Genomic DNA, 13,706 nt, shown 5'->3' on the forward strand with positions numbered 1-13,706 from the left:
TCTAACATTTAAGGAGCACCTCTTGCACCAAGTGCAGAATATCACCCTAACCCTAACCAGCATTGTGGTTCTTTTTGAATGACAGTAAGCCATTACTTTAGCGGCTAGATAAAGCTTGAAAATTAACATTTTCCGAGTTTTAGAAGGGCTGGAAGAATTGGCCACTACAGTAGACAAGTTCTGAAACTATTTCTTATTAAAAGGGTTCCAGTTACTTGTTTTGAAAGTGGAAATCTTTTGATGTGAAGCATCTCCAAGAGGCGTGTTTGCATTAATATTAAATTCATTACAACTCAGCAAAGGAATGTCAATGTGTGAAACAACATGGCTACTAGCAGTTAGATGAAAGAAATTGTATATGAAGCTTGTTATGTGAACTGTCTTAGAGTATCCAGAAAAGCACTCTATAAATGAAGTGTGATATTAATAATTAGTTGGAAAGTAAAAAGAGGAATGTAGGATTTAAACAAAACTCTTGAGATATAGTTGAGAGAGACATACTGAGAAATAGTGCTAAAGCTCTGCTCTCCGGCACGACCACAGATGTTTAGGCAATTAGTTCACCGTGACATTCACACAGCTTGGTTGTCATTGCAGGTCAGCGCTAGGATGTCCCTAATAATCTGTTCCATTAGTTTGTGTGTCACTGTTTACTGGTAGTTTGTTTAAAAGATTCATTTGAGCTCACAAATATAACACGTCAGCCGTTCCACCAAAGAGGCTTTGTATCTACAGGGTGTTACTCCTTGTGCCTCTACTCTCTTCTTTTCTGCTGTGACCTTGTTTCAGCGTGCTTCATTCATCTTGTCAGCCACTTTGAAACCATCTTTTATGATCATGTTAATTGTTCTCTCTCCTCAGAGCCCCCGCACCCCATCGCTCCTCCCCAGCTGCTAGGCGTCGGCCCAACATATCTGCTCATTCAGCTGAATGCTAACTCCATATTTGGGGACGGACCTATTATCCTGAAAGAGGTATGTTCAGTATGAAACGCTGTATATAGTAACACTGTATGAATCCGCTTTAAATAAGGACATCAACACTTTTGACGTAAAGATTATTTGAATGTTCAGCAGCAATAAATTACAATAACAAGTCCCCTTTAGTCTTCACTGGAAAGCTGCAAATGTCTTGTAACTGGCATACAATAGTTCAGAATATTGGGAAATACACTCATTTGCTTTCTTGCTGAGAGTTTGATACCACTTTCATGCATATACGGTAGATATTAAGCTGGGAGATGGTTAGCTTATCATAGCTCAGCATAGTCACACTTAAAGTAGTGGGAAACAGCTAGCCTGGTGATGTTTGATGGCAATGCAGGATCTGAAATTTTAAAGAAAAAAACATTTTAAACCTTTGAGCAGAGCCAGCGTAGCTGTTTCCTATTGTTTCTAGTCTTTATCCTAAGCTAGGCTAATTGTTAATTTATCAAGTGTTTTACAATGAGAACACAGTATTGTCGATGGGAAATACTTGCAATTGTTTACAATGGCAAATGCACTTTGTGGTACATACATTTTGTTTTTTGACAGAGCAAAACTATCTGTTCCTGACGGTTTCCTCTACGGTTTGTCTCTACGTTAAGCTGTGTTAATTTAAGACTGTAAACAGAATGAAATGGCTAGCTTTGCTCTGTCAAGTGTGTGTGCCAGCCTTGTTCTTGACTGTGACCAAAACTTATTGGTGTCTCTACTTGTTGCCTGGCAACTGCTGAGAGGCAAAAATGTATTAAAAATATTTTTTAACTAAATGTCAAACTTTTTCTTTAATCTAAATGAATATTTGCATTTCCCAGTAGATGAAAAGTATCTGAATGCTAATAATATTTTATGTACGTAATTCAACATTTACACTGGTATTGACGTTCTGATACAAATTGGATGCTTTAAGAGGAAACACTTCCCGACTCCTCACATTTCCTTGCGGTATTACTGTCTCAGAGACAGCATTAGCAGCATGACTACTGTCCAAAGCAAAAAGTAACCATAAGAATCCCAGTTTAACACAGAAAGTACTAGAAAAAGGCAGTTAAACCCTTGGTTGTGTAGGTAGGTTAGCAGGTTTTGTTATTTACTGGTATAGGAGAAAGGGCTATGCTGATACAATGCTGTTTTTTTTAACCAATTTCCATTCCATTCCCACTAGTAAGGGGAAACACATAACAGGGGGGCCACTAGCCTCTCCATTGAGTGAATGCCCATCGTTTTACCTCACTTTCATTTATTATTCCTTGTCTTCACCGTCTTTGCCTCTTTTGCAGTGTAGAGTTTTCACAGTTGTTCCACCGTTAGTCAGGAATAGCGATGGAGCAAAACAACACATTCATTCAATGCATGAATCGTTTTGCCCTTTAGGTTGAGTACCGGATGACATCAGGCAGCTGGACGGAGACTCATGCTGTGAACTCTCCAAACTATAAGTTATGGCATCTTGACCCGGACACAGAGTACGAGATCAGAGTGTTACTAACCAGACCAGGAGAGGGAGGGACAGGCAAAGCTGGACCACCACTCATCACCCGGACCAAATGTGCAGGTAGGAAACAGCTTTCTGCTGAAACAGTTTACTCACAATATATGTACATGAAATATGAGCAGGAGAGAGGCGCAACACAAGCTTGACTTCAGTTGAGTTCGCCTGTGCACACAGCTTTTTTCTGCCTGTCTGATTGTCTATCGATCTGTCCATCTACTGTTGTTCTTTTTGTCTCTGTATCTATATTTCAGTTGTTGGAGTGATATTTGTACTATGAGCTGGCACAGTGAGGAGAGGTGTAGTGAGGGATAGAATTGGAGGAGAAAGGAGTGGAGAGCCTGAGTCAGTTCATGGTTGCTCAGTGATCTGAGAGAAAGAGTGATTAAAATACTCGAGGCTCTCCACCTTTCTCACTTTTCATCCTGCCTTTTCTTTCCCTCTCTTACCTCACTGCTGCTTTTTCTCCCATTCCTCCCTCTGTATATCTCTCTTTCTGCTCCGTTCCTTGTCACTGCCTTTCCCCTTTTCTCCCGGCCTCTCTCTCCCCATCTCTTTCTCTCTCTGTGGATCAATAGACGGAGGGCAGAAACACTGTCTGACATTTGTAGAAATAAACGACTGAAATATAAACACAGCTAGCCTGAGGGAGGGAGACGGAGCGAGTGAGAGTGGGTTGATATGAGAGAGAAAGAGACAGAAAGAAAAGCAGCGAGCTTGAATGAGAAACAGAATAACGGAGCGATGGAGAGATGATGAAAAACAATAAGGCTGGAAAAGAAAGAGAGGGGAGAATAGACGCGAGGGGAGAAAGAGCACAAGAGGCGAGAGAATGATGAAACTGGAGAATGAAAATGAAAGAGAGATGAAAACTCATAACCACGGGGCCTGACTGATGTCTGGCAACCTGTGTGTATGTGTGAACGAATCTGAATGTGTGTGTGTGTGCACGCGCGTGCGTGCATGTGCGTGCGTTTGTGTGCACCAGTGTGTGTTTATCGACAGAGAGGAAGTCATAGACTTGTTCAGGCGACTCATGTATTGAACAGTTTCCTGTCTGACAGGAAGAGGAAATTAATCTTCTCCTCTTCACTCGTGTAGGAACACATTTGAGTTTAACACAATGACTCATTGTAATCCACATAATGGTTGAAATCGGGCTGAAAAGGGGAGATATGGTTATGAATTTAGAGAATTACATCAATATTTCTATTGCTGCTAACTAGAAAGTAGTCAGTGTGGTCAGTGTGAAGAGCAATGACCCTCTTTTTCAGACACTCGAAAGATGTCAGATGTCCCAGTGAACAAGTGAACTAGTTTTATGTTCAATTTTAAAAATATGTTAATGTGGTAAGAATCCTGGTACTTATTTTTGGGAACAATGCAGAAAAAGAAAGATCTTAATTAAGTGAAATGCTGTAAGTGATAAAATAGTAACTCAGGGCCGACAAACTAAACAGTTACTCCATCTGCAACCTCATTGCTAGGTGCCACTAAATCCTGTACACTGGACCTTCAACTTTTTGGGCTCTCTGGTTGCAACCTCTCGATGACAACAGCCAACAAATAGTCCAGCACATAACATCCCTTAAAACAACAATGAGGTTTTTTTTTTTTATACATTGCTTTTCGCACAGATTAAGATATACCTGCTAAGTAGTGAACTTCAGAGGAAATGGTGGCAGATTTTGTTTCCTTTTGTAAAGAGCTGGGCAAGCTGTTTCCCTCTATGTGTTTAAGCTAACCAGCTGTCACGTATGGCTTCATATCTCATATGACTTTCAGCATGAAAGTGAAGAAGCACATTTGTGTAAATGTCAAACTATTCCTTTAAGGAACAGAAATAGACTCATTTGTGTATGTTATATGTAAGATAAACTCCTAATACTTGAATAAATTGAATACTCACAGACATCTCAAAATAAAGAAAATGAACAGTTATTATGTTGTTATTATGTTATTATAATGTCCTACCTGTCTCTTTGTTTGCAGTGTGACGAAGGTCATTCACAAATACACGCACACACACGCACGCACACACACACACACACACACACACACACACACACACACACACACACACACACAGATGAGGTTGTGTTTTTTATTGAGAGAAGAGAGACACACATGTGGTAGAAATGTTATTTAAATGGTAATGATTCCTTTGCCTTTTCTGTTTGGTTAGGTTTGTCTGATCCCACCACCTGTAGTTTACTGAATATTTTGTTCAACGCAAAGTAATGAAAACAGGCGTGCACACACTCACGCAGGGAAATGTGTGCTCAAACGCCGGGCATAAACCCAAACATGTCATCACACAAACCACTGTTTAATTAAAAACCAATAAAGTTAATAAGATACAGAGCAGAAATCTCTCACACACACACTGCAGAGCAATTGATATGATAACAGGAAGGATTTAATCTCTCCCTCTTCTCTCGTCTCCTCTCTTCTCCTGCACTTTCTTTTTTACTTCTTCTCTATCTCTACTTCTTTCTGTGTCTATTCTCTACTCTCCCACTCTTCTGGATTTTTCTTCTGTGCTGATTTATTGCTCTTGTCTTAAGGGTGAAAAATAATCAACTTGAAGTGAAGGGTTAGTGTTTGTGTGTGTGTGTGTGTGTGTGTGTGTGTGTGTGTGTGTGTGAGAGAGAGAGAGAGAGAGAGAGAGAGAGAGGGAGTTTGAGTGTGTCACAGAAGAATGTGATGAAGTAGCTTTTAATCCAAATCCTGAATTTTCTGCCGAAAACCTCTTGGTCATGGCAGGTTACACACACACGCACACACACACACACACACACACACACACACACACACACACACACACACACACACACACACACACACACACACACACACACACACACACACTCGCAGGCATGAACACACACACCCAGAGGTATCGAGATGGAGGGAAATGTACACACAGACACACATACAGTTCAGAGAGTCACAGTATTTCTTGGGTGTTGCACAAACTCAGCATCACTTGGATTAATGGAAGAATGGAATCACAAAACACACATTTCTGGACGCACAAGCACAGATGTTGGAGGAATCACACACAATATATCACATGTACTTCTCTATATATGTGAAAACACACACACACACACACACACACACACACACACACACACACACACACACACACACACAGTCAGCAGTACCGCGCTTTAAGGGTCGGGCCCTTGAAATAGCAGCAAAGAAACCAGTCAGCTTTTTGATCATATTCTGTTTGTGTGTGTGTGTGTGTTGGATTTTATGGTAGATTCTGATTGTTCTTCGAAGGTTTAACTATTTTTAAAAGAGTCCGTTTTGGATGTATAATTCTCTGCCTTGGATAGACACAGGCAGATTTCGAGTTATGTGGAAGAAAAATCTAACATTTTTATGTTTAGTTCTGACACCTGGTGGCAAATATGCTTTGGCCAGTTAACAGCAGTCCTCAAAAAGTGATAGTCCTCAAAGAGTGCATCGACTTAATGAAAAGCCGAACATGTTTCAATAAAAGACTACCAATGTAGCTAAAAAAAAGCCATCCAGCTAACCTATCGCTTGGATTAACGCTAACATAGATTCTTGGTTGTTGTTATGTAACAGTGTTAACAAGGCGAGGCTAACAAGTGTTTTTTTACCCTCCCTGCATGACATTATTGATAACTGTTACAAATGAGGTTCTTATCCATGTTAATGACTGGCTAGGTAGCTACAGATGCGAGATAACATTAGATTGTGATAATTAAAAGCATCAATTGCTGATGTCCAGACCTACTGTTTTGCTAAAGAGTTGTCATGCCTCATCCGACAGATGTTGCTGGAAAGCTTTGCAACCATTATATCTATGTTTCCAACTGTAGTCTGTAAAACATTTTTAAAATAGGCTTAATTAAGATAAAACGTTGTGGCTATTAACTGAACTGAGCTGCTAATATTCTCTGCAAAGCGAGGCCATTCTATGTATTTAGCACATTTCGTACCCTAACGAAGTGTGTTTTAATCTATAGACTAATACAAAAGTTAAAGTATTAGACAGTGGACCAGGACCCATCTCATACTTTGGGGCTTTGTATGATAGCACTTTTAAATCAGATGCTATTGATATATCTTTGATGTAGGTTTTGATTTATAGTTCAACATTTGATTTAAGCTGTTGAGATGTTCTGTTAAAACACTAAACTTATGTATCATCAGTCCATATTGTGCTTTAATTACATCCTGACAGTAATTGTGTTTACATTCTTTGCTCTAAATATAGGACTGCTCCCTGTGGTCACCATGTTTACTGTATGTTATCACATTACCTTTTATGTAGGAGTGATCCCACTGCTGAAAAGGAGCAAATAACTGAGTCTGAAGATGAGTTAAAAGGATGTTGTGCCGTTTTTTGTTTTGTACATTGTAATTCAGTTTCTCTCTTATATCTTCAGAAGTTTGTTTCATGACTCCCACTCTTTGCTCCTTGGGTTTACCAACCCTTTTTGTAATGTAAATGTTTTGTTGTTCATTCATTTCCTCCACTGAGTTTGTTAACATCCAACAAATCCCACCACTTTATCATCATATATACCATTTTTGATAGTCTACAGTCCTCGTGGCTGATTTCATAATTAGCCTCTGCGCAGGCAAATCAGAATCTAATTCCACATATCTTGCGAGTGCAAATTGAATGAATGTTGCAGCGCGCGTTTGCATCTTTCATGTGCTTAAATCTGTCCCATAGAGACACAGAGACATGCAGAGAGAAAGTGAGCATTAGAGACAGAATGAATAACGGGAGTTTCATTTGTCTTCCTCATGACAGTGGAGGGATTACCAGGAACTAATTGGACAGATTAACTTGGATTTAGCTGCATCTCCTGTCAACCTTTTCTGTCCTCCCTCCCTCCCTCCTTTCTCCTTTCCTTACATCTTTTCTTCCCTGCTTTTCTTTAAGCTTCTTTCTCCTGCTTTAAGGTCTTTTTACTGTACATTTCTTGGCTCTTCCCAATGCTTCATGTTGGGGCAGAGGGTGTTTTTGCCCTCAATGTAGCTTTATTTCATTTAGTTTCATTTCCTTTCCTTTTGTTTACCGTTCTTTAATTCCAACCTCTGTATACAGCTGATATGACGGTTGCCGTCCTTGGTGTTATTGTTGGTGTTTATTGGTATTGTTGTTGTTTTCAAAGCTCCATCTGTGGAGAACAAAGCCTTTTAGTTCCAACATGAATCCAACCGTTTGTCTGTCTACCGGAGGAGGGGACAGGGACAAGGCAGCCTCTGTGACTTACCATTGGACCTGGTCCCGCTCGATTCTGGCCACGTTCCAAACTAGTTATCGCCTCTTCCCGTTCCTCCTCTTGCGGCTTCTCCCTTTCCCCCTCTCATCTTTCACTCCCTGCTCCTTTTATCAGTCTCTCGCTCCCTCCAGCCCCTGTTTCATTTTTCCATGCATTGCTTTGGTTTTACATTCTTCTTTATTCATTTTCTATGCTACTCTGTTTGCCCTTTCTCTTTCTTGCTTTCTTCCCATCTTCTTTCTTTGTCTCTCCTCCTACCTTGCTCTCTACCCTCACTGCCTTCAGTAAATAGACAGAGATAAGCAGCAATGCATCATGGGTCAGGAGGCGAGTGGGGGTTTAAATGCATGTTAAAGGTGTGTGTGTGTGTGTGTGTGGGTGTGTGTGTGTGTGTGACAGGCAGCCAGTCATATATTTTCTTTTAATTCCATGTTGAAGACCATCTCCCTGGGAAGCAGTTTGAGCATCAAGAGCCCCCGAAATCAATGCAAGTTATGACACTGCCCTAACTGTGTGTGTGTGTGTGTGTGTGTGTGTGTGTGTGTGTCCTAATAGCCAGGTTTATGGTGAGAATCACAAGTATTGATTTAAACGGGGCAGAGAGACGGAGAGTAAGAGACTGAGACAAGTGAGGAAGAGATGGGACTAGAGGGAGAGACAGGCAGGTCTTCCTCTTGCTCTATTTAAATGTCAACCAGCCAATAACAGGTGGAGGCAAAAATGAAATGCTCTGACCCCCACGCTATTAACACAAACACAAACACACACACACACACACTCACACATGCACACATACATACAAACACACACACACACACACACACACACACACACACACACACACACACACACACACACACACATGCACACACACACACTGCTGAGAAATAATATTTTCCCAGTAGACAATTACCTGCCCGTCATCTAAATGACTTAACAAACCTCAACATGCTTCCATTTCGCTTACTGCTGTGTGTGTGCGAGAGGGAGAGAGTTGTGTTTGCCCTTGACAACTTCTTATTATGAGAAGTTTTATTGAGACGAGCACACACACATAAACACACACCTATACATGCTCTGCCCAGATTTAATCTTGATTCTGTCACAACCTGAGCTTTGTGTGTGCGTGCGTGTGTGTGTTTGTGTTTGGGTAATAACCAATTGCGAGAGTGTCCATGCCCGTGAGTTCCTGTGCATGTGTGTGTGTGTGAGTGACAGGCAGATAATGGGTTGTCAGAAGAAGCGACAAGTTTGTGTCCTTGTGTTGTCTCCTCTGAGAGAGGAAGACCAAGAGAAAAACAGAGAGGGAGGCAAGGGGGGTTGGGGAGAGGCTTGCATCTTTATTTAAGGTGAGCTGTTTTTATTAAAGGAAAACCTGGAAGGACGTAAGGAAGCAGGTGGGTTGCAGTTGAACAGAAGAAGAGGGAACATCTGACAGTGAATGAAGACTTGTCAGCTTACGATAAGGAGCAAAACTTTAAATTAAATCTGTTTTGGTTGTAATACAACTTGAGTCTTTCTGGCTGTCCAATCCCAATCTGTAAAATCAGTATCAGAGATAATCAAGACATGTTCAGTATTGGCTGTATTGAGCCTTGTCTTGATTACCTGTTGCAATATCCACTGTTAAAATTTGGAATCAGCTGAAAAAAAGTTATTTACTACAGTGGTGGGATGTAACTAAGTATACATTCAAAGTCCTCTTACTTACATATTTTACAGGAGTAGTTTAGTGGAGAGAGCACTCCAGAGAGCAATATTGTACTGTTATTGTGTTTATCTGACAGTCATTGTTACTAGTTACTTGAGTTGAGCCAATACTAGACTGAAACAAGTGTTTTGTATGGATAATGTACTTTTTTGGAAGTATGAATATCATCTCACAAGTAAAATGTGTAAATATCCATACTTATGATGAAGGAAATTCCTCATTGGTTAGGTGACAGAAGTTTATGTATTTAAAAAAAAAAAATGGATCTCTCATTCTACTTTCATCATCAAGAACATTAATCTGAAACTCAATTCTGAGGCTGGTTTGTAAATGGTTGCATCATAAATCATAGATAGAGCAACTTCTGATTAACCCATTGCAATCCTGCCCACCAGCTAAGCACCACCGACTTCCACTTTAAGCACTGCCCATCTTGAGTACAGAAACAAATATAGATAATTTAGTGGATTAAAATCTGATACAGTGGTACAGATTAAACAACAGTCTATGCAGTATTTAAATATATGTTGACCTGCACATCACCAATGGAAAATGTTTTTATACTATAGGGACTGATTATCTGATGTGGTTGTAATTATAACACTCCAAGGGGCAAAACTTTTTAGATGACTTTGCTGATCACATTTATGTACTTAAACCCAACTAACATTTAAGATAATTAATTTAACAGAAGAATTTTAGGGTCTGAAAATGTCTTTTACCACTACTACTGTTACTAAAATATGAACTGTACCAGAAACTTGTAGAAGAGAAACTCTTCAACCTCACTAAACACCATTCAGTATCTCATGAATGATGGAAAACTACACTTTTGTTTCCCCAAAGAGTAATAACATTCTTGAGAAGATGCACATCATCATAGTTCCTTGCTATGTGCAGCCAATCTAAACACCCTGACACATGTAAACATTGCCATTCAAACTGCTATAGGAATAGTAGACTGAGTGATATGTCTTCTGGAGTAATAACAGCCTTCTTGATTGAGCGATATCTGCTCCAGTCAGAGCAGTAGTTTTCTAACGCAGCGAAATAACTCAAACCGTTTGTTGTTGCTGGAGATGATAGCTTTCCTACAGAAAACTGCCACTTCGTCAGTTCGACTGTGAGCTTGACGGTTAGTTCTCCACCCTTAGTGTTGAATGTAAGAGGAAGCACAAGTGAATGTAGGACCACTAAAATATAGCAGACTGGTATGGACAGGCAGCAAGCAGATCTGGAAAGGTTTGATTTTGTGTTTGTGGTCTCGCCTGTGTGTGTGTGTGTGTGTGTGAGAGCGCATGTGTGTGGAGGTGGGTGGGGTCTGGGGGGTTATTGATCCAGTTAAATGAGCCAGTTAAGGTAATTAAAGCCCTGGGCCAGCAGGAGGAGGTAGATTATATTGACTATAACGGGTCTGAATACACATAAAAGATGGAAACCAGAGAAGTGCCTTGTGGAAATTATTGCATTTGAGAAACAGTTGAATGGCAGCGAGGAACAGATATATATTTTTATATATATATATATATATATATATATATATATATATATATATATATATATAAAAACCCTCTTGTTTTATCTTGAGGAGATGTTGACTCAGCAGTCTTGCTTGCAGAAAGTGCTGTCTTGTAAACCTCAGAAACTTTCAGCAAGGTTTGTTCACATATTACTGTAAACAATGTTACTGTGAAAACTGTGTGGTGGAGGTTACGCAAGTCAGAAGTCTACTCCTCGGCATTTAGCTTTACCTCGTGTTCTCCTCTGTTTGTAGAACCCATGCGGACCCCAAAGCGGCTGAAGATCGCTGAGACCAGGTCACGTCTGATAGCGGTGGACTGGGAGTCGTTAGGTTACAACATCACTCGCTGTCACACCTTTAACGTCACCATCTGCTACCATTACATGACCGCCAGCAACCGCAGCAAAAGCGACTGCTTGGACATGGACCCTAAAGGTAATACACTGAATGTGACACACTGACTGAGAAATGTGTGTTTAATAAGCCAAAAAATCATTTAAGTATTGAAATTAAAGGCTTTAAAATGGTATACCTTGTTGTGTTATAATAAAGTGATGTTTCTTTCATCTCCTTTTCTTCCCAGCACCACGCCACCTGGTGGGAAACCTGCCACCCTACACCAACGTCAGTCTCAAGATGATTCTGACCAATCCGGAGGGACGGAAAGAGAGCGACGAGACCATCATACAAACGGATGAAGACGGTATGATGCACAAAGAAACACTCACTTTTGGCTTTTGAAATAAGGGTTAAATGAATTCTGATGCCGTCATGTGTATGTGCAGAGCTTATTCACAGCCACCGATGGAAAGCGGAGGGAAGTACAAGTTAAAAACTATTTAAGATCATGATTTGTGCTATGATGTTGTTAATAAACAAGGCACATCCTACCTATGTTGCTGACATTTTTGAGAAAGCTGCATTCAATTAAGAAAGTTCTTCAACAACAGCTTTTAGGTACACATTTCACTTGGACATGGATCAGTAAGATCACTGCTGCGTGTACCTACTTGGAACTCCTTCGTTTAGAGTAGAGAATTTTACTGTTTATTTTATAAGCATTGTGTAATTTTTGTCTGTGTGTGTGTGTGTGTTAACAGTTCCAGGCGCAGTTCCCAGTCAGTCAGTAAGAGCCACTCCATTTGAAGACAGAATCCTTCTTTACTGGAAGGAACCGTCTGAACCCAATGGAGTCATCATACAATACGAGGTGCTCTTAGCAGGAGCAGAATGAATAGTCATTGTTGTAGGAGTCAAACTTTCACTGCGCTCTGTGGGAACTAATGTATAAACCAGGATTCTGTGTCTCTGTCCAACCTCAGATCAGCTACAGCGGCGTCCGATCATTTGACCCTTCAGTGCCTCTCCAGCGGCCGGGACTCACAGTGTCTCTGCCCTCAAACGCCACCCATCACCTGTTCTCCCAGCTCCACCCAGGTGTCACGTACCAGCTCTCTATACGTGCATCCACCTCCAAAGGGTTCGGTCCTGCAACCACGCTCAATGTGACCACTAACATTTCAGGTAGGAAATACGTTTTCATGTTCTATTGTTACACCTTTTTTGGTGACACATGGACACTGATACAGACTCGCTCTCTTTCTTCAGCCCCAACAATCGATGAGTACGATGGGTCAGAAGCCTTCCTGAATGAAACTGCAACAACCATCACTGTCCTGCTCAAACCTGCCCAAGCCAAAGGAGCACCTATCAGGTACCTTTATTGCAACATACATATGTAGATAAGCAGTACACAGTACATACCCAAACCCAGGCTTATGTCACACCAGCCTGTATTCAGTTCATAGTTCATGTTTCTGTCCTTAGGCATATAATCAATATGTACAGGATTCCAGTGATGGACTGGAATTCTTTGCTTAAGAATTTCTGTGTTCCACTCCACCAAATTTTGGAGGAAAATGTTGTACTTTGTACTCCACTGCATTTATTCGATAACACTGCAGATTGTATGAATCAGAGCCAAAGCAGAGAATTTTTAAATTAACTTATTTTATCAGCTAAGGATTCCAAGGATTTTTAGAAAAACTCTGATCACAATAATCAGAAAAATGTGTGGATCTCATATACTAAGGTCAAAATTCAGTTGACGAAGAGCATGCAATATATAGATGTATGTAAATAAATGTAGAATTTACTTTTACTTGTTTTTGGTTAATTGCACTGATATCTAATTAAGACTACATTTATTCTAGTTCTATTTGATGAATATCAGAAACAGCACATGTAAATATATGCATATATTTTGTTACTTATTTATTTCTTTTTTGCCAGAAAGTTACTTTTGATACTTTATTATATTTCATATCAGATACCTAAAGACTTTTACTAAAGTTCTATTCATATGAGTGACTTTCACTTTTTCCAAAGTAATATTTTAACACAATATGACAACAAATGACTTTTTGGTACTTTTACCACACTAGTTAGTTCTCGTCTCAAAGTAAAGCCACACAACAACATCAAGTAGCTCTTCTTGCATTAATGCAAACAATGCAGTGGTCAATTTTTGATATGTGCATTACTGTACAATCAGTACTGAATATGATTGAAATTAGGCTAGGCTAACCATGAGTCTCATGTAATCAGAGGTTTTCTTGTCAAAAATCAAGTGATGAACAGTCATTAAATAGGAAAAAACATGTAAACAGGACATGTAACTTCAAAAACTACTTTTGAAATTAGACCTAGAAAGTATTTA

At 40.0% G+C, this 13,706-nt stretch overlaps 1 protein-coding gene across 18 annotated transcripts in view; it reads left to right on the plus strand.

Annotated features, from left to right (window-relative positions):
• The window catches only part of ptprk (protein tyrosine phosphatase receptor type K), a 117,739-nt gene that overhangs the window by 68,818 nt on the left and 35,215 nt on the right, over positions 1 to 13,706 (plus strand). For all 18 annotated transcript variants that reach the window (XM_037086215.1, XM_037086218.1, XM_037086224.1 and 15 more), the window contains 7 exons: positions 862 to 974; positions 2,358 to 2,538; positions 11,240 to 11,422; positions 11,571 to 11,690; positions 12,088 to 12,197; positions 12,310 to 12,511; positions 12,596 to 12,701. In XM_037086215.1, coding sequence (XP_036942110.1) covers positions 862 to 974; positions 2,358 to 2,538; positions 11,240 to 11,422; positions 11,571 to 11,690; positions 12,088 to 12,197; positions 12,310 to 12,511; positions 12,596 to 12,701 — 1,015 coding nt within the window. The remainder of the gene's footprint in view (positions 1 to 861; positions 975 to 2,357; positions 2,539 to 11,239; positions 11,423 to 11,570; positions 11,691 to 12,087; positions 12,198 to 12,309; positions 12,512 to 12,595; positions 12,702 to 13,706) is intronic.

The sequence above is a fragment of the Acanthopagrus latus genome, chromosome 22, assembly GCF_904848185.1.
Source record: "Acanthopagrus latus isolate v.2019 chromosome 22, fAcaLat1.1, whole genome shotgun sequence".
Classification (NCBI taxonomy): domain Eukaryota; kingdom Metazoa; phylum Chordata; class Actinopteri; order Spariformes; family Sparidae; genus Acanthopagrus; species Acanthopagrus latus.